The sequence below is a fragment of the Parasteatoda tepidariorum genome, chromosome 8 (genome assembly GCF_043381705.1).
Source record: "Parasteatoda tepidariorum isolate YZ-2023 chromosome 8, CAS_Ptep_4.0, whole genome shotgun sequence".
Classification (NCBI taxonomy): Eukaryota; Metazoa; Arthropoda; class Arachnida; order Araneae; family Theridiidae; genus Parasteatoda; species Parasteatoda tepidariorum.
In genome coordinates this window covers 33,685,371-33,706,442 of record NC_092211.1, presented here as the reverse complement: position 1 = coordinate 33,706,442, position 21,072 = coordinate 33,685,371, and the positions used below count along the sequence as shown (strand labels likewise).

General features: G+C 27.4%; 1 protein-coding gene across 1 annotated transcript in view; it reads left to right on the top strand.

Moving 5' to 3' along the window:
- The window catches only part of LOC107441504 (cell adhesion molecule Dscam1), a 410,456-nt gene that overhangs the window by 266,099 nt on the left and 123,285 nt on the right, over positions 1–21,072 (top strand). Inside the window, exons 13-14 of the mRNA XM_043043537.2 lie at positions 3,326–3,457; positions 10,642–10,812. Coding sequence (XP_042899471.2) covers positions 3,326–3,457; positions 10,642–10,812 — 303 coding nt within the window. The remainder of the gene's footprint in view (positions 1–3,325; positions 3,458–10,641; positions 10,813–21,072) is intronic.

Here is a 21,072-nt window from a genome sequence, read left to right as displayed (position 1 = left end):
CACATATGTTTTAAACTAAATTAGGGCACGCTAAGGCATTAAAATAATTTTAATGAATATAAATGTAATAGTCCTTAAATGTTACAAAAAAATCTTGAACTGAATGACAGAATTAAAATTATATTATATTAGCAATTGAAATTATATTCTATGAACAATTTAAATTATATTCCATTAACAATTAAAATTATATTCTATTAGCAATTAAAATTATATTATATTAACACTTAAAATTATATTATAATTACAATTAAGATTATATTATATTAACACATAAAATTATATTATATTAACAACTAAGATTATATTGCATTAACAATTAAAATTATATTTTGCGCTTTTTCGTCAATTGTTTTATTGCACAAATATTTTGCAGATTTTGTTTCTAACTTTATTTATAGATTCGGGCTAAATAATTCAGTTATAGGTCAAAAGTACTAAAGTATATGAAAATAAATAATAAAATTCTTTGTAACAAAAAATATCTTCATTCACAAAACACCTTTGCTTATGAATTTGTGGCTAAAATCATCCCCTGGATTAAGTTCATTGAAATATATGAAGTGCTTTTTTTGAATTATTAAAATTGCTACTAAGCAGTTTTCCAAATATTAAATCAACCATTATCCAGGGTGATGACGCATTTGAATTTGTTACTGGAGCCAAAAGTATATGGATAAGTATAGTTAATGTCATAAAGTTTTACTTCCAACATAATCAAATGTATTCAAATTTACCAGAAACAATAAAATAACAGAACTTCAATTTCATTATGTGAAAGCTAAAGCTCCATTTATTTCAATCACAATAGATTGAAAGCAACTGAGAAAATATAATAAAATGTTCAAAAATGTTATAAGTGGTAGGATCTAGAATTTAAATACTATCCAAACAGATTCATTGTCATTAAATTAAGATTTAATTTAGAACTCAATTTCTTTTTTGTAAATTTTATAAGGAATGTTCTGAAAAAGTCAGTGTAAAATAATCGTACTCAAAATTATCAATATATATGCCAGAAAACGTTTAGCAATTACCAAATGAAAACTGATTTACTTTATCTTCGCTTTGAACATTTATTTAATTTAAGAAGAGCTTATCCGAGCCTTGGCATAATTAATGGTTTCTCTTAGCCTCTTTGAGAAATAAATCATGAAAGACTTGATTAATTGCTTTATATTATCAACAAACTTTAGCATATGTTCCTTCATCGTGTCTCTTCTATAGTGATATCATACTCTATAAAGTTTCTAGCTAAGATAAATTAGTTTTAAATTGGAATCATAAAAAAAAGAGTTTTTTCAATAATCATTAAAAAAAAAATATTAGTAAAATCAATATTCTTGTTGCTACTGAAATTACATAGCTTTTGATGCCTATTAAATTAAAAAGAATGCATTCAATTAAAAAAAAATATATTTTGTTTAAATTTACAAAAAGTTGATTATAGAAATTAAAATACAGAAAATAAATTTAAATAATAATTTAAAAGAATTCAAAGCAAATTATTTAATTTTATAACCGGCGTCGAACAGCTAACCTAATTCTGAATTTAAAACTATCATTGTTCAATCTCGTATCCTAGTTTTTGTGAACTCTACACTGAAAAAAAGAAGCTCATGGACCACGCGTTGTGACAAACTAGCCTTCGTCGAGGACTTTTTGATTGAACAAACCCGCATTTGCATTTCATGTAGAGGAAAACCATAGAAACCCCCCAAGATTAGATCAACTAACCCTCCATCCGTCCACCACTGAAGATATTTAACGTCAGAACTCTGAAATGAATTTAATCTAAGAATATAGAGGTTTATGTACTTAAGTATTTCGAATTGTAGGAAAGTCTCTTAGGTATTTTAATAGTCACCTAAGGAAGAAAAACTTCTATGTTTACATGTTTTAATCTCATAATGTTTTTAAGTTTACTGGGTGGCTGCAAAATATTGTTACAAATATCGAATCATTTTGTTGTACAGATATTAAATAGAAAATGATAAATACACCAATATGATGAACACTATAAACGGAATTTTACCTTAAAAATATATTCATTTCGACACCATCTTTATCGATTACTAAAGATAATCTCTTACGCCATAGCCCGATGGCGGCGCGAATCATTTTAAGAGGTTCTTTGTCCCATTTACGTACCAAAGAAGCTTTGAAAGAGTCTAAACTTCTCTGCTACTTAGCATTAACTTAACGGAATACCCTAAACACAAAAGTCTAAAGGATTTAGATCTGGTGAATAAGGGGGCCAATCTTCTTGCTTAAAAAATTTCAAATAATTATCATGGAGCCAAGCCTGTGTTGTTTTGAATCGGTGTGACGGTGCAGAATTGAAATACCCAATCCTTTTTGGAATACAATCTGTCAGCATCTGGTAATAAATGTGTATCCAGTAATTCATTTTAGTAATATCCAGCATTGAGTTTTACCCCGTTTTTGATGAATTTTTGAGGAAATTTCTCATTATTTGACACTGCAGCGGAAGTCATTACAAAATTCTTGTACTGAAAGCGTTGAACAATTCTTACACTTTCAGGTATAGCTCCGAAGCTTGCTGAATATGCAGCATTATTTTTAGCATTATAACTTTGTTCAGTGCAAAATATTTTCTCTTCAGAAAAGACTATTCTGTCAGCACTTTTGTTACCGTGACGGTTCAGCAATTTCTTGCATCTTCGTTACCTTTTTAATTTTTAAGCAGTTGTCAAACCCTGAACTTTTATTTTGCGACAAGGGCGAAAACCCAGGTCTTTATTTAATGTAACTTTCATTTTTTTTCAAGTCACGTTCTCTTCTGCAGCTATTTTATTAGCAGAGAACAGTGAATTTCCTCGAATTTTTTCACGAATTCTTTTAATGCGCTTTTTTTGTACGAACTGAGCGTGGACGACCAAACCTGGGCCAATCTTTACAGCTATTAATATCCTATAATCAATTTGTGGTTCTGTATATAAATGTTCCATTAAACGCAAAAGATTTTAATTGCTTAAGGATTCTACTTGAAGAAAATCCAAGATCGAAAAACTGTTTAACCATCCACCCTTCGATTCCATCTTAAAATTTATTCTAAATGTTTTGCTTTAAGCAACAATCGTCTGCTATTATAGAAAATGCCGATAACAGGAATAGTGAGAGTGAAATCGTTTTACCAAACGATTGAAATTAATTCCTGTTTCTTTAGTGTTATAGCATTTTGCAGCCACCTTGAACAGGTTAAAACATTTCTCAATATCAATATCACCCCCCAATTTAGTGAGGAGATCTATTAACGTTTTCCCAGTGTTTTCATTTATATTTCTCTTTTAAAAATTTTCAGAGCCACCAGATCCACCACAAGATCTCAAACCATTAGAAGTAACCAGTAATTCCATTAGTTTATCATGGACACCAGGACACCCAGGGAATAATCCAATCACATCTTATATCATCACGTATCGACCAGACATAGGTAAAACCTGAAAGCTATTTAATTTTCATCCTTTAATGGTTTGCTTGTAAAAAATAGAAAGTCTTTAAATATCCCATCTTGATGTTAATATCTCATCATTTAATATGCATTTAAATATATTTAATGTATTTAAATCGTTTCATATTTTAAGTAATTTTGTTTTCATATTATTTGATAATTTTTATTTATTATCAATAAGCGTTATTCGATGTATAAAAAAATCGAAACTATATTTTATGTATAGATTTTTGTCTTTCGAAACTCAATTTCATAACTTTATGTTTAATTTTTAATATGTTTCACTAAACGTTTTGAATCGAATATAAAATTGTTGCATATTAATGAAAAAAGCAATATTTTTATGTAATTTTAATTATGTTCTTTCATTAATTATTTAGTTGTTTTTTAGTAATTTAATGAAACATAAATAATTACATTTATCATTTAAAATGTTTAATGCTAAAGATTCAATCGTTTAAGTTTGAAACATGATTTTAGATACATAATGTATTACGAAGTAATTGAATTTGTTCTTAGAAAATGTCATTTAAATTTAAAATTGCATTGTAATGTACATTTAAAATTGAAACGACTTATTATAACTTCATTACATTAATTCTAAATCGTGTTTTTACAGTTCAGAAACAGATAATTTAGCATTTTTGATGCAATAGAAAAATAAAATATAGCATCGACGTTAAAGCCTATTGTAGGCCAGTGGAAAATCATTGAGGTTAGACCTCCACTATTTCGTGACCAATGGCATGATTGTGGCGCCGTGGTCTGAATTGCGCAAAAACCACCTTTACTTCAATACAAAATTTACCTATCAATATGAAACTGGATGGGTTCTAAGCCACCACTGGTGCTCGAATCCTATTTCTCCACTATGAAAGATAAGTACAATTATACGAAGAATATTTTACAAAATTTTAATATGATTTTCATAGTTTTGGAATCATTTTAATTTGATTACCATCAAATCAATGCTATACTTATTAATATAATATCAAATTGTATTTTAATCTATTGTAATATGTATTTTTATGCATTTTTACAAATCAACTAATGTTTGTTAGAATGTATCATTCATAAAATCAACATCTTATACTAAAAAAAGTTAATGATCGTATAATGAGTATCCAAAATATACTAAATGCTCATCATGAGGTAAAGAAAATGAATTATTTCATCCTAGTTTACTAATAGGTTGCTATTATAAAATAAATAGTTTAATCATAGATTATTCCACCATTATTTACTTTAAAAATGGGACACTATTACTATAAAAGTAGCTTAATTGCTTAAATAATTCACCATACCAGTGAATCGTTATATTCATCATTTGTATTTCGCTAGTAAGATTCAATTTGCGAAAGAACTCGATAATTGCAAAATAGGATTGAATCACATAGCTAACTATAAACTGCATGCAAGAAATTAAAAAAAATTGTATTTTCACATAGATTCGCTTTTTCGCAGTTATTTATAATTTAAATCTTAGATAATTCCCTCTTTATTACTATTAATATCCTTAAAACGTGTTACTTTAAATGTTTAAACAATTCAATCTATAGGATATATGATGTATTATTTATGGAATCAAAATTTATTGTTAAAAAACATAATAGGTTTCAATGTTATCGCTAATGAAGTAATGAAAGTAAGATACAACAAACTTTATAATGCAATCTTAGTTTACAGTTTCTTGAAGCATGAAGTAATCTTAGAAACCTCTTAGCTAAATTTTGTCCACTACTCATGAAATACTTAGAAAACTTTCCCTTTAGTTTAAACAGTTGAAGAGCAGTCAAGTCTAAAATCATTAATGTCTACACTTAAAGTAGCTCTAAGAAAATTGCAAATTAAGGAAACTGAAATAAAATCGTCTGTTTAGTTTCCTTTTGGCACATTATAACAGTTTTAGATGTTTAAAAATATTCTTTAAAATTTGTTACACTATGTATTCAACTAATGTATTCAACTAATAACACTATGTATTCAACTAACCAGTTTCAGGACCATTTCCAACGAATTTCACGACGGATAAATAGTCGCAATAATTTACTAAATGTTGAAAGATAGTTTTTAAATTAAGTTGTCCGATTTTGAGTTTCATTGAATTATATTTATTTGAGAAAAAGGTCAAAAAAAATTTTTACTTTTACACTTTTTTCTCCAAACTTTTAGACAAATTTAAAGCTAATATGTTTTTTTTATAAATTGATAATAGAAAAAGTCTCATTTTGATCTTAATTTTAACGAAATTAACAACTTATATGTTATTTTTTATTCTCAGCAACCATTTCATTCTATTTTGGTATATAATTATAGAACTGTAAATGAAAGTGCAAAATATTATTTTTACCATTTCTATAATTTATTGTTATAAGATAAACCAATGTAACGCTGGTGTCATTTTCTGCGATAAAGGCAAAATCTTCAAACACGGTCCACTTCCAAAAATTTATTTACATTTACTTGCAGTTCATCAGATGTAAGAGAAACAGTTACTTATCTTTGGAATGTCTTAAATTCACAAAACTAATTATTGTATAATTTTTTTGAATATGAATGAAAAAAACTGCTGACTCCTTTTTTTGGATTTCATATATTAGTACAAATACAATCTGCCAGATTATTTTAGTAACTAAAAGACTGTTTTAAAAAATTAAAAAATCCCAAAAATATTTTTTCTTGTAATTAGAACGTGAGAAAAAGTATGTAAAAGGAACTGAGGTGTCCCATCTGTATCAAAGGATTATAAAATTATAAGCATTTCAACATTTTTTTCGCATTTAATATTCTATTTATCGCATAATATAAGTTATTCTTATCGAGTTATAAGTTAATAACATTTTCAAGAATGCAAAAAATTGTTTTTCATTTTTGATGTTTAACTAGTTAGATGGTTCAAGCACCATGTTGCAAAATTTTTTTTTGTGATTATGTGATAAAAACACCACCTTTTTTTAACATCAAAAGTAAAGAATTGCTTGCATGTTTAATGTAAGTTTCCAATCTCTATCAAAGTTTAAAAAATAATTTATTCCAATGCTAGCACCCATTACTATGACTTTTTGACTTATTAATTTAGCCTGAAAGCCATACTTTCTCTTTTATTATTCTTTTCTGCTTCATGATTGCTATATTTTACAACTTTTATGGGTTTTTAAGTTTGTAATTTTTATGTCATAGCGTTTAAATTTATTACGTTAGGCATCAAATACGTATGGTAGGTAATTGATAAACACAAAAACGAAATTGCATGTATATTAGGTTTCAAATAATTCCGTTTAAATTAAAAATTGCTTTTATTTTATTTTATTTTATTTTATTAGTTATTTTGAAGAATATGATCAATCAATGTAGTAAATTAAAATTGAATCAATACAAATCTTTTCAATGATTCCCTGATTAAAATTGTGTTTAAATTTACATATTTATTAAACATTGCCTATACATAATACATAAATGATAGATTAAGAGTCTATCTCATTTATAAAACATTTGATACTTTAAAAGCATATCACAATTGCTGTTTAACGAAATCATAAAGATCGACAAAATTTTAAGCGCCGATAGTATCTTAAAATGGTAAAAATAAACATTTTGTTAGTTGTTTGGTAGCTTACTTAAGAGTTTAAATATTTGTTTAGAGTGATTGCTTTTGCTTCATTCGGATAAAGTATAGAAATATATTTTGAGGACAATTGGTTAGTGCCAATATTAAATCTTATAATTAATTGACACTCAAATCCTAAATAAAAATGACAGCTAAATATGACAAAATTTAATTAAACGCGCATAAGATTTATTTGAGAAAAACCTTATTTTTAATATGTTTTAGAAAATAACATTGTTTTAATAATTTAGAACTTTGCCTTCAAAGCTAGAAATGATTCAATCAGAAACTATTTTCTGAATTATTTTTTTAAATCAATTATATTTCCTTAATACTTAATAGATAACTCAGTACTATGATGTTGAATAATAATCATCATAAAGCCGCTTGATCATCTTTGACAAAAAAAGGAAATTTCTATTTGTAGGTCTTCCAATATTTCTTTTGGCTCATTTTTCTTACAAATACAATAATTTCAGTATACATATCTTTTAGATACCGTTTATCAATATCGAAAAATTATAATACCAATAAAACATACATCAATACACTTAGAGAAATTTTTCTTTTGTAAGACATAAATTGTTACTTCATTTAATACTTTTGATCACAAATTCAAAAGTAATTATTTAAATATTAACCTTCAACGAAGCCCTTTCAAGCTAAAACTCATTACATAACGAAAGCATATTTCATTACCATGCAAACGGATATATTTCATTCTTAATTAAATATTTAATTGCCCTCGTAATAAGCATAAAATACGAAACTAAGAAGCTAAAAATTAAGATTTATATTTTAAAAAATAGAAAAGTTTCAAAATGATTTCCTCTTTTCTTAGTATTGTGCAGAAAGTATCTTAAACTTCAAATTCGCTACTTGAGTGTCTTAAAGTTTTGATCGTGAACTATAAGTATTTAATAGCATCATTATTATGAAGAGCGTAATTAGCTATTAAGTGCCATTGGCATCATTCTCCCCAAGTTCATTAAGGCAAAGCGTTTCCCCACTTGAAGCTATTGAAAAGTAATCTTCTCAACCCACCCATTGGCGATTAAGGATTTCAAGAGCATTTAGAAGTTCAGCAAGAAAATTGAAATTATTCCCTAAATCATTAGGAAATGTAGATGAGATTATTTTCTCATTTTAAAACTTTATTGTAAGATTTGTAATTGGATTTATGTACAAAGTATATTTTTAAAGCGATCAAATGCATATCTGTCAAAGTATAAATGCTACTATTCAAACGGGTTTTTTTATTTTTACAAAAAATTCTCCATTATCAATAAAATGCACAGAATATTTTTTTCTCATTCTATATTGAAATTTTACACACTAAATAGATATATACGAAACAGATTTTTGACTTATTCAAACGTTTTGACTTATTCAGCGTAATTAAAACTGAAGAAAATTCATTTCTAACAACATTAGTACTCGAATTTTAACTATTTTAAAATTGAGAATTTTTCACTTAATTATGTTCAAAATAATTAAGTTAAATTTAAAATAGAGTTTAAAATATAGAGTTAATAGATATAGAGTTAATAGTTAAATAGAGTTTAAAATCTGAGTTTAAAATAAAACTCAGATTTTTCTTTCATGTTTTATTTAAATATTTATATTAGAAACAACTTTTTTATTTGAATGTTCGTTTATTCCATTTATTCATTTTAATTCTTAAAACTGAATATTTTGAATATTTTTATACTAAAATACGACATACTTTTTAGCAAAAACAGTTTTAAATGAGTATTTTATGATTAATTTGACGAAAAGTATTTTTAACATTCACTTGATCTATTCGTTACAAAAATTTACTTAAATTATCGTAACTCTATATAGTAAAATCTCTACTTATTTTCAACCGGAAAATAGCGAAGATGAAAATCTGAGTTTCAAATATGCTAATTTATTTGAAAATTATATCTTTTTTATTAAAAGTAAAATTCTGATTTTTTTGCGTATGTGTTACTGCGTATTGTGAAGCCATGTTTCATCAGTAGAACTGTATGTATTATATTTTATTAGTAGCATGGTATGGTATTATTGTGTATGTTCCACAAAAATATTTTAAATAAAATTATTTTGTGTGATACATATGTGCTAAGAAAGGGAAACCGAATTTACTTAGATTTTTTTTCATTAAAACTGCTAACACCATGAATTAAAATAACAAAAAAAATTTGAACTTTCTTTTAAATAATAGCTAAGTAATAAGTTTGCATTTCAATCTGTATTTCAGTTTGGATTTGCATTTTTACTGTTAAATCATGTTTTATTGAAGTATTTCATGTAAAAGAAACATTAAACCCGGAACAATGCTGGTTGATGAAGTAAATTAATTGAGTGATTTAGTATTTTTATCTCTAATTATTTAGAATTCTATAGAAGATAAATGTATTCATATTAAAACATTTTTAATTTTTATGTAAATTTAAGAAAAATCATTTTCGATTTCTATTTCTTTGATAAATAAATTTAACTTTTTCTTAAATCAGATAAATTAGAAGGATATAGTTTCTGGTGCCGTAACAAATTAATCAATCATATTCTTGAACAGACGTATCACCTTTTGCATACCTTCAACAACTTGTCAAATGGTAAAATATCTAATCTTAAAATTCTGGCAAAATTGTGTGATTTAAGTTAAATTACAAATTGTATACAAGACCAACACGTTCAGTTAACATTCCAATCTACTTTGTTAGAATTGTCATTCTAAAATTACGGTGGAATAACTAGCAGCAGTCTGACCCGATTTACCGTAAAGTTTGCGGTCAAGAGCACTTTCACCTTTACAGTTTTGAAATTGTTTACGACTAGCATGGTTAAAAAGCCTTAAATGCAAAACTGTACGTTTTTTTTTAAAACCATTTATAACTTACTTGACTTCAAAACCGTATAAAAGAGATTTAACTGGACATTGAAGGTTTGCTTTTCGTTGATGGGCATTGGAGTTAAGTTGTTGTTGAGTTGTGTTTTATCAGATGAACAGTGGGATGTGGTATAATTAGTTTATCTGGTTGTGTCACCTGTCGTAAGAGATGGGAAATATTAAACTTTTTTCTGTTAATTAGCCTTATGGTGCTGCCATCTATGCATGAATGAGAACATCATATTTTATTTGTCAGAGGTCACTTTTAGGTAGTGCAAGAAGCTGGATAAACTCTTCATGTGTTTAAGAGGATGCAAGAAATATTGTGGTGTCATTGCTCGGACTTGAACCCCCGTTGTTTCGGTCTTGAGATTGGCATATTAGTCCTCTTGACTATAATACAAATGGCTTCATAAGGTAGGCCTAGTTGACGCGATAATATTCTGGTTGATTTACCTTATTAGGTGACAGCAGTTAATAAAAGATTTTTCTCTTAGTTAACAGCTTAAATACCATCTTATTTATGGTAATTTGACTGCTTTGTTTGAATGTGTAAAAATAACAATTAAAGAAATTTTTATGTAACCATTTTTTCAGGGAAATTTCTTAAAGTCTATGCAAATTGATATTATATATACCTTATTTCGTTTATTTTTATATCTGACCTTTCGTGTTTTATAGATAAATGGCCTGATGAAAGATCAAAGAGAGTTGTAGTGTCAAGTGCGGACACGAGTGCAACAATAGCTAGTCTGAGACCTGTCACGACTTATCACATTTATGTTAATGCTAGAAACGGCATTGGACAAAGCCTACCAAGTTCTGAACTCTCAGTAACAACAAACGCAGAAGGTAAGTTTTTCAATTTTATTCAAATTATAAAAGGTTTATTTATAGTAATTATTTTGATGGTTTTACTAAAAAACTGCTGTCTTACTTTTATACATGCGAAGAAACAATTCTGGTTAAATTACTGCACCGTATGCACCGTTAGAGTTCTCATTCTTAAGATACGATAAAATAACCGGCATCAGTCTGTTCATCCAATTAACAGTAAAGTTTACCTTAAAGAACCTTTTTTTTATCTCCACAGTTTTAAAACCGTATATAACCAATATTGTTAAGAAACCATGAATACAAAACTATACGATTTTTTACCATTTACAAATAGCATGGTTTGAAAACTGTAAAAAAAAAGTTTAACTGGACATTTGGGACAGTTTGCCAGCTTCATAGGGCTGCCATCTATGTGTGAATGAGAGTATCATATTTTAACAGTCCAGGGTCACAAATTGTGGATAGTGGGACACTGGAAGCTCTTCCTTTGTTGAAGAGAATGGAGAAAGTGTTTAATGAATTAAGGTGTTTAAGGGAATGCAAAAATTGTTTTGGTGTCAACACTGCGACTCGAACCCTCGTTCTGTCTGTCATGAGATTAACAGATCAGCCCTCTCGGCTATAATATGTACTCATAATCATATCATATCATATAGTATACTCATAATCATATAATATACTCATAATCATATAATAAGTGGCTTCATTAAGTGGGCCAAGTTAGTACGATAAAATTCTGGTTGTTTAACCGTATTAGGTGAGAGTAATTAATCAATGGTCTTTCTCACAGTTAACTGTTTGAATACCATCTTCGTTATGGTTATTTGACTGTTTTGTTCGAATGTGATTAAATAACAATTAAATTAATTGTTACACACTTAATAAAAATAATTGTTAACAAATTTTACCACATTTACCAAATTTAATTATATACTATAAACCAAATTTTATTGTTAGTTTTATCAAAATCAATGTCAAAGGATTTGGGGAAAAGTTACCGAGCTTTTTGTTGTTGCCATAGAGCCAGAATCACAGTAAATTTTTTGTTACTCTAGTAGTTTTGGCCATGCTCTTTTCTTAGTACAGAGTAATATACCAGTGATAAAAACTATAATATATATANCCTTGAAAAAAGTTATATATATATATGTATATATATAGTGATAAAGTACATTTTTGAAATGGGGTAAGCGAAACAAATTTTACAACAACATATTTAAGAATTTGATTTAGAATTGAAATTGATTTTCATAAATTAACTTTTTTATTCAAAACGTCATAATGTTTCTTTTTTTGTAAATACAATTAATGAAAATATTAAGACGAAAAACAATAAAATAATGAAACTAATTTTTTTATAATTTATAACGCATGTATTTTTGCGAAATGGCAAATGCTGAATCACTGAATAAGATTACCTATGCTGAATAAAATTAAAAAGTAAATGAAGTGTTCTGTATATCTAGTTGTATTTTTGGATAATTAATTTTAAAAAAAGGAAACATAGATGAACTAAATAGAAGGTATTAAGTAAAACAATATATCAACCAAGTAAAACAATAAAACACTGTATAACAATAACGCTCACGAAAATAACATCAGAATTTATTCAGTTATTGTCAAAAAATTCCCGCGTTATTGCCTTTTAAAAAAATATTAGGATCATAATGAAGATGCTTAAATGTAGCCCCTGGAAATCAAAAATGTATTCTTTTTTATATGAAAACATTGAATCATAGGGATGACGTTAGAAAACATTGAAGGGCATGAGTTACCAAATCATTTAAAAGCGTAAGAAAAATTTGTACTAAGAAACTGCCCGAATATGATCAAATTTACCGTTCTTCTTGCTCTAAGGTAAAGCAGATCAGCTCGGATTTTTTTCTTTACCGAAACTCTTTGGTAATGTCAGTTTTAATAGTTTTGAATAGTAATGTCAGTTTTAATAGTCAGTTTTTTTTAATCAGTTTTAAAATATGTCTTTATCATAAGTGATTATAATTTTGCATATTTGGATAAATATACTTTTTCATTTTGCATTTTTTAACTACGATGTGTGGTAATAAAAACTTCTCTAACAAATCATAATAGACATTTTCTTTCTTTACGATAAAGCTTTATTGATGTTCGATTTAATTGACACATAAAAATCACTACATCAAGACTGCTTTTGGTAACGTACACGAAGAAATAAAGTATAGTCAAAACTATCAAAATATGTTATTTACCGTTTTTTTTTTTTTTTTTTTTTTTTTTTTTTTTTTTTTTTTTTTTTTTTTTTTNTTTTTTTTTTTTTTTTTTGGTTCGATTGAAGCATCAAAATATAATAATGTCCGTAAATTTTACCAAAACTCTTTGGTAGGGATTTTGGAAAAATTAACGCTAAAATATCGCTTAATAATATGTGATAAAACTTTATAAACGTGGTAAAAATTGTTAATTTTATCATGATACTTCAGAGCATGACATGGACATCCTTTATTAGTTAAATTCCCTTTTCAGTTTTGTATTTTGTATTAAATGTATGATAATAATAACTCTAATTTCGAAAATTTGAATTTCCAGTAAACTGTTTCCAAATAAACGGAAAATTTACCAAATAAATGGTTTAAATGCCAAATATTTTAGTTTTTAATGCCAGAATTAATACTAGAAATAATTTAATACCAGAAGTTGTATTTATAAAAACATGTATTGTTATAAAATAATTTTATAAAAATTCTTTTGTAGTATTTACGGCGTCTTAGAATTATGTAAAAAATAATTGTATTGAAACATTATTAAATTGTAATGTTATTAATATTGGCAAACAGTATAAAATCCTAAGATAGCCATTTTTATATGGAAGACCCTTGTTTGAAAATTATTCAGAGTTTTTACAAATAATGAAATAATTTAAATAACGCAGAAGGAGACAATAAAACTAAACGTTCAATAAAAAGTTTATTTTATGATAGATCTTCGAAATATTGCTTAAAATAGTTTTAAGTACTGGTCTTATATATTGGACCAAAATTTAATCTAACATAAACACAATAAAATAAATATACGAAATAGCCTTCCTTAAAAATGAATTTCTGCAAACTACACACGATGAACGATTATTTGATGTGTATTTGGTTTAAAGTGGAGATTCTCAAAGTAAAAAACCCATAAAAACACAATAATAATTCATTTAAAATGGGTATTTCAAAGGAATAGGGATCACGCGAAAGTGTTATAAGGTACTCCTTAACCAATAACCATAAATTACTTGGAATTTTGAATATTTTTTTTCCTTTTTTCTGAAATACGACCTCGCTTTTTATAGATATAGGCAGGGTCACATAAAAGTCCATATTTATCACTCACATAAAATAGCTAAAGGTTATACTCCCAACCCCTTATTTTTTTTTCTTCGGATTGCAAATATTTCCCTTACTTTTCGTAATCCATGCCTAAAGTTTCATCTCCAAAGGAAAAGATAAGGCTCGTGACGTTGCCATGGAAACCTGGTAACTCCCAGAACATACAAGTTCAGCAGGGAGCGAAATTGAAAATGTCCCGTTCTACGTTCTCGATTTTTATTTGCTGTTGTATTTATTTTTCGAAATCGCTACATTCGAGTAAAATAGCTCTTTTTTATAACTTCTCCAAGTTTCTAAATTAGCATCGGGTATTTTGTTGCTTTTGTTTCAAAGTAGTCAGCTAAAATCAGGCTTTCTACATTTGAAAACTCCTTTTTCTGTTATTTTTATTACAAAAGCTAGCTAAAATTTTTCACTTGAACGATTTAGTTATATACGATTCCATGTCCCGTTTCGGGTTTTATCTAACAATTAGTTTAATTAGATGTATAAATTGTATTTTTTTTTATTTTCATTTTGTTCATACTCTTGAGTATTGTCACCGGAATAAATTAGTTTAGAATTGTGAATTCTCTAAGCTAACAGCTCAATCAGTCGCTAATTTTTTTCCCTGATTGCTTTAATTTGAACAATACTTAGCTTGGAAATTTTTATTTTAATTAAATCTCTTAATTCGTTTTCAATGTTAATAAAAATAAATACGTTGGGGAAAATTGCGCATATTACACTTTTAATAGCCTTTCGCTTTTACATAATGGAGTTAAATATCCGATTTATATCAATTCGAATTTATCTATTTTAATTTCTTTATTCGGCATTTTCTATTCTAAAATATTAAATGATAATCAAAAGAAATGATATAACATTTCTTCGGCAAATATTTCTTTCATTACTTTATTCTTATAAATACTTAAAATTAACTGTTAATACTTAATTAATGTAATTTAAAAATATTCTTATTATAAGCATAATCAGGTTTTGAGCTAAAGAATCTGAAATCTAAATGATTTATCAACAAGAGCATTAATGTTTCTTAGTAATTAAAAATGCTTAGCAATTGGCTCAATTTAATCATGTGTTTTCTATCCTATTTTAGTCTCGCATTGATTGGAAAATATATATACATTCAGTGACACATTTTTAAAATAGATTTATATAGATGAAGAAATCGCCAAACATTAATTTCTATTTTTTAGAACTAAGTTGTACTGTTATTTATTACATTTGAAAAGTTTTTCAGCTATCGAATGAATATTTCTTCCATTATTTGTAAGCTTTGTTTAATTTTGAACTTTCTTAACACTGCGCAATAAAATATTATAATGATTGAATTTTTCAATGTTTTTCTTTCTGAAGTTGAAGTAACTGTATGCTTTGAACAAAAATTTTTAAATTCATGTGTTATACATTGTTTTATGAATAAATCGTATTTATTGAAAATATACCACAATTAATAATTTTAGTTTTTCACCCCCTCCTGCTTCAATTTTACGAAAAATATGTAAAAATATAATTTTTATTCACCCCCGTATGACTATAAAAAGTACGCACATAAGAAATGGTGAGTTTTGTACAGTACCATTGATTATAATTTTGCACAATTCAATTGAATATACTTTTGAACATTACATTCGAATATACCTTTACACAATACAATCGGGTGCAATTTTGCACAATATCACTTGGGAACTGTGACTTGCATTTTACGCCAATATCCCACACTGGCTGATATACCAACGTGCAAAATAAAACTTTAAAGCTCTAGCTTCTCCAAAAAAGTTATTGGAATTATTTTATTTCCTAAAAGCTATCTTTTCCAGCTACTCTGCCCGAAAAGGTTGCTAAAAAGTCATCAACATCTTTTAATCTAGTCTGTTGAGTGCTAATTCCTGTTTTTTCCGAACTGTAAGTTGTGGGCTTTTATCATAAAATTGATTTCCTCCATGTTATTCAATAGGAGGTTAATAAGGAAAATATAATTACAATTTTTCCAAGAGCTCTACCGGCTCAACACTTGAGTAGTTGGAGCTAATTTTAAAACTTATTTGTTTTTACTAAAGAAAATATCTTATTCGTTTTTGCTAAGGAAAAGAAAATAAGCTAACAAAATACAAATTCTGGAGGAAATCTAATAAAATTTTTGAAAATTAACAACTCATTGAAATTGCAATAGATGATACAATACCACTATTTTTTTAAATTTATTTTTTTTAGTTTTTTATTTATTTACTTATTTATTTATTTTTCTTTTTTATTTATTTATTTTTATTTTTTTATTTTGTATTTATTATTTTGTGACATAATTATTTAGTAAAGATAATTATCCAACTAATTAATAACCAACAAGCAAGGACATAACCAACCAAATAATAACCAACTGATAAAATTTAGGAAATTATTCCAACTTGCTTTTTGTACCAACTATCCATTATCATTCCGAAATTTTGGTTTGCACTAAGAAATGCTAAATAAGTGCTAATCTTTATACAAAATTGGTATAGATATTTTGAGAGACACAGAAAAGTTACATTTCTTGTTCGATTTATATGCATTTTACTATGCATGAAAATATTTTAATTTACAATTTTTGATGGTGTTGTATAAGGCATATGCTTTTTAACCAACTAACAATGATTTTTAACTTGAATAAGTCACCAATTTCAGAATATTCCGCTTACGACTGTTTGCTATAAAAGCTTACTTTTATTCAAGACTTTTTTCCTTAATCGGATTTTGTAATATTTACGTTTTAAAAGTCTCAATTTAAAATGTTTTATTGCAATTTTAGAATAGATCTCATATTGCTTTGTGCAACAAATTCAAAATTTCTTTATAATTCGACAATTTATAGGTATTTTTATAATAACAATGTATTAACTGAATTAAAACTACAACGAGAAATCATTTAAAAAATTATTTCGAAAAATAATTTACTTTTATAAGTATCTTAAAACGTAATTTTCTCCAAAATGTTTTTTTTTTTTTTTTCATTTTTCTTTTTTGATTCTTGAATTTGTTTCTTGACCAACTTTACATTTTCCTTATTTAATGTCAGTGTAACTAATGCGAAAGAGGCAAAATGTTGCATGCTTCAAAAGTTTTAACATAAATTATTATGTGACAATTCCTGGTCAGGTTATCATTCAAATTTTACTCTGCACCGTGCTTATTCTATAAATATTTTTTTAGGTGTCCAATTAAACATTCTAAGCAAGACTTTAAAACATTTTTATTTTTAAATTTATTATACCTGAAACATTTTTTAAACTGCAGACATATTGTTCATAAATTTCATGTTCAGCAAAGAAATTCTCCTATTATTGCCCTGAAACTTAACAATTAACATGTCTGACTGAAAATTTAATGAGTGATTTTGAAAAAAATTAAAATTACTTCCATTCTCCAGTTCCGAAGAATCTTTAGAAAAACAAGTATTTAAATAAATGCAATATTTCATTTTACTTTTGCTTCTGAAAACAAATTCAAAACAAGAATAATACGAATAAGAGAACATAAAAATGATTTAGCAGTTTAAATTTAATGAGATTTTTTTTATTTATTCCAATAACTCGTGGCAACATGGTCGTTAAATAAGAACGTCTTTTAAAATTTGTTGTTTTTTCATGGGAGAGGAACAAAAACTCAATATCCAGTTATTGGCTTCGTTACAAAACTTAAAACTCTCACTATTACTCCTTTTGCCCCACGGCAATGGAAGCAAGTTGCTTCATTCTTTCGATGGAACTATTTTCTGCGCGTTTCCAATACTCTGGTATGTCGTTAGTTGGATTGACGGTCGTTAAAGGGCGCAGCAAACGAAATTTTGACGAGCTAAGTAAATGTAGATAGTGCAACAATAACACAGAAAGCAATTGACAAAAAAAGTAAATGCTTCTTAGTATTTGAATGATTTTGTGTAGTTTGAGAACTTTAAATTTGAATTCCGAAAGTAAATCGCATGCTAAAATGCTTTTGAATCTAAAATATACAAATTGTTTGAATATTTTGATATGAATTCGTGAATATATTTTTATTTAAGGCATTATTTATTTATACATAGATTTAAATGTGGAATAAATAAAAATGCCATGCTTTTAGAATAGATACAATTATGATTTATATTTTATGCAAATTGTGCTGCTTAAATGCACAAATTGAGAGAAACAAGAGGGAAATAATTTTGTAAAGCATAAAAAGTTTTATTTGAGAAAAGAAATAAATCAAATCTAAGAAAAAAGCATTGTGTTCATTTCTAAAAATTTAAGGTTCTAATCCTTTCTTTACTCTAACATTTGTAGGAGGTAATTTTTAAAAAGCTAGCTCATACTTCTGAAATTTTATTTTAATTTTTACTTTTTCCTACTCTAAAATATTAAAACTATTTTCAACATAACTTCTTATTATACTTTGGTGTTAATAGTTTTGCATAACAAAACAGTAATGAATTAGCCAAAGTTATTTGTTGAATTAATAGAAGAATATATTAATTTATGTTGCTGCCTTAAGAAAATGAAATGACATTTTGAAGTTGATGATTGACATAAATTTGTATTGCTAAGATTTTGTTAATTTAATTTTAGCATCATCTGGCGAAAAATAAGTTTGAAAGCCATGTCAAAATTTAATGTTGGTATTTGCGAAAACATAAATATGACAAGGAAGGAATCATTTAATTGCTACAATAGGGTTAAGCTTCCTTTACACTTTGGAGAAAGCACACATTTGCTCTTGATGAGCCTTCATTGTATAAGATCTCCAGTATGGCTCACCACGGCATTCGGTTCTTAGCAGCAAGTGTTGCTTCCTTCTTTACAAAAATTTAAAATCTCTCGTACTTGACGAAAAACAAACATTTGATGCCGCGGATCAAGCCCACTCTTTTTCTTTTCCTGTCTGGAGTCCGGGTGACCTCAGAAATATATTTTCTGTAAGCATAGTGAAGGTGTATGGATATTTTCAACTCAATCTCGTTACATATCCTTCTATGGATTTCAATTCTTTGATGACATCAGCTAGATTAAAACTAAAACAATAAAAATAAATATAAAAACTTAAGATAAAGCAGATGTCAGAAGATATCGAGAGGTTTTAGAGAGATATGCGAAATATTGATCATGAGTTACACATGGTCTTAGAAAGGTGTAGGAAAGATAGATTGGATATAAAAGGCTTTAAAAATGTTTTGGAAATGTAGGATTAAGAGATAGAAAAGATCTTAGTAAAATATAGGAGATATACACGGTCTTAGAGAGGAAAGATCTTAGTAAGGTATAAACTATATACACGGTCTTAGAGAGGAAAGATCTTACTAAGGCTTAGGAGATATACATGGTCTTAGAGAGAAAACGTCTTAGATATAGAGAGTTCGCTTCAACAGCAGTCAGCCCACGACTGAATCAGTCCGAAAATTTCCTTCCACGCAGATAGTTTATTATTATTTTTCTTAATGATACTAATACGAGCAATTAATGAGTTAATTTTCAGAAGTGCACATACATAAGGCAGATAGTTCAGCAAATAAGCATACTTAAAGATACTCAATGCAAGGATTTTCCTCTTTCTTCTTTTATCCAAGCAATTGACTAACTGGCATGATTTTTGGAAGGATTTTTTATTGTTCTTATTAGTTAACGTCGCACTGGAGCTACACAATGGGCTATTAGCAATGGTCTAGAAAACATCTTTGATGATGATCCGAAGATACGCCATCATAATTTTGATCCTCTACAGAAGGGGTGGCTCCCCTGATTTGATAGCCAGACGACGTGAAGTCCTTCAGAACAATTTAACGAGGACCCGTACTGCTCACGTTCTGTCACTTTCCAGAATCATAAGAAAGGTCACCCACACGCACACTGACCGCTGCCAGTTGTGTTTTATTTCAGTGTCCTACTGGTAACCGTATCTTAACGAACTGTGGCACTATGGAAAAATTTAGCAGCTTCATTCAGTTACTTTCAATTGCCTTATTATGTGAAACTTAAAGAAAATATAACGAGAGACATTGTTTTTGAGTTAGTATTATGAGTTAGTAATTAGTCCCTGTAAGTAATCTCTAGGAAGCTGAAATTAATTAATTGTAAAAATCTTTTATTTTTGCACGAAAACAATACAATTAACAACTTCTATTAATTAAAAATTTGAGAACAGAATTAGTTTGTTCATTTAGGAAAATCAGGAGTGCTGTTCACTTTATTTTTATTTCAGAGATACAAATTTACATTTGATTTAACGGAACATGTAACCCACGAGGCATTCACATTTTCCATACCAAAGAATCTTGTCTCCCAAACAGCCTTAATTGGCTCTTGTCTCGTCTAATTAATTGTGACAAAATTTATCCTACTGTAATGAATTATGCAATGTTTTTTATTCTTTAAATATTGTTGTAATTATTAAGTGCAAGTACTGTCGATATTTTGACATGCATATTGATTAAGCTGAAACTCGAAGCCATGGGCCATATTAATTGAAAGAACGAAAGAATTAATTAAAGTTCTAATATTTATCTTTTTTTTTATTCTTCTCCGTTAATAAAAGTAGTAGTTGAAGCACCTTACCAGATTTTACGAACGACATATAAGAGAGATAATTAATTCCTTAAAAGGTTCGTTTCGTAAATTTTTGATGAATTAAATCAATTAAGCCAGATGTTCTTCTGCAGTGTAGTGATAAGATAGATAAAAATTCCTTTTCGCTAGGAATATAAAAAAATTAGCGAGTATATGCCCTTTTTTTTATTTGCTTGCAATCTTTTTTAAGAACATTTTTTGGAGTTATATCAAATGCATAATGGCTATGAAAACAAAATTAATTAAAACAATTCTTGCTGAGTCTAGGAAAAAAATAGACTTAAAGACGTGGCATTCATTTTTAATTTCGGAGTCTCTTTAAAAGAATTTAATCTAATTCTTTCTCAACTTTTGAC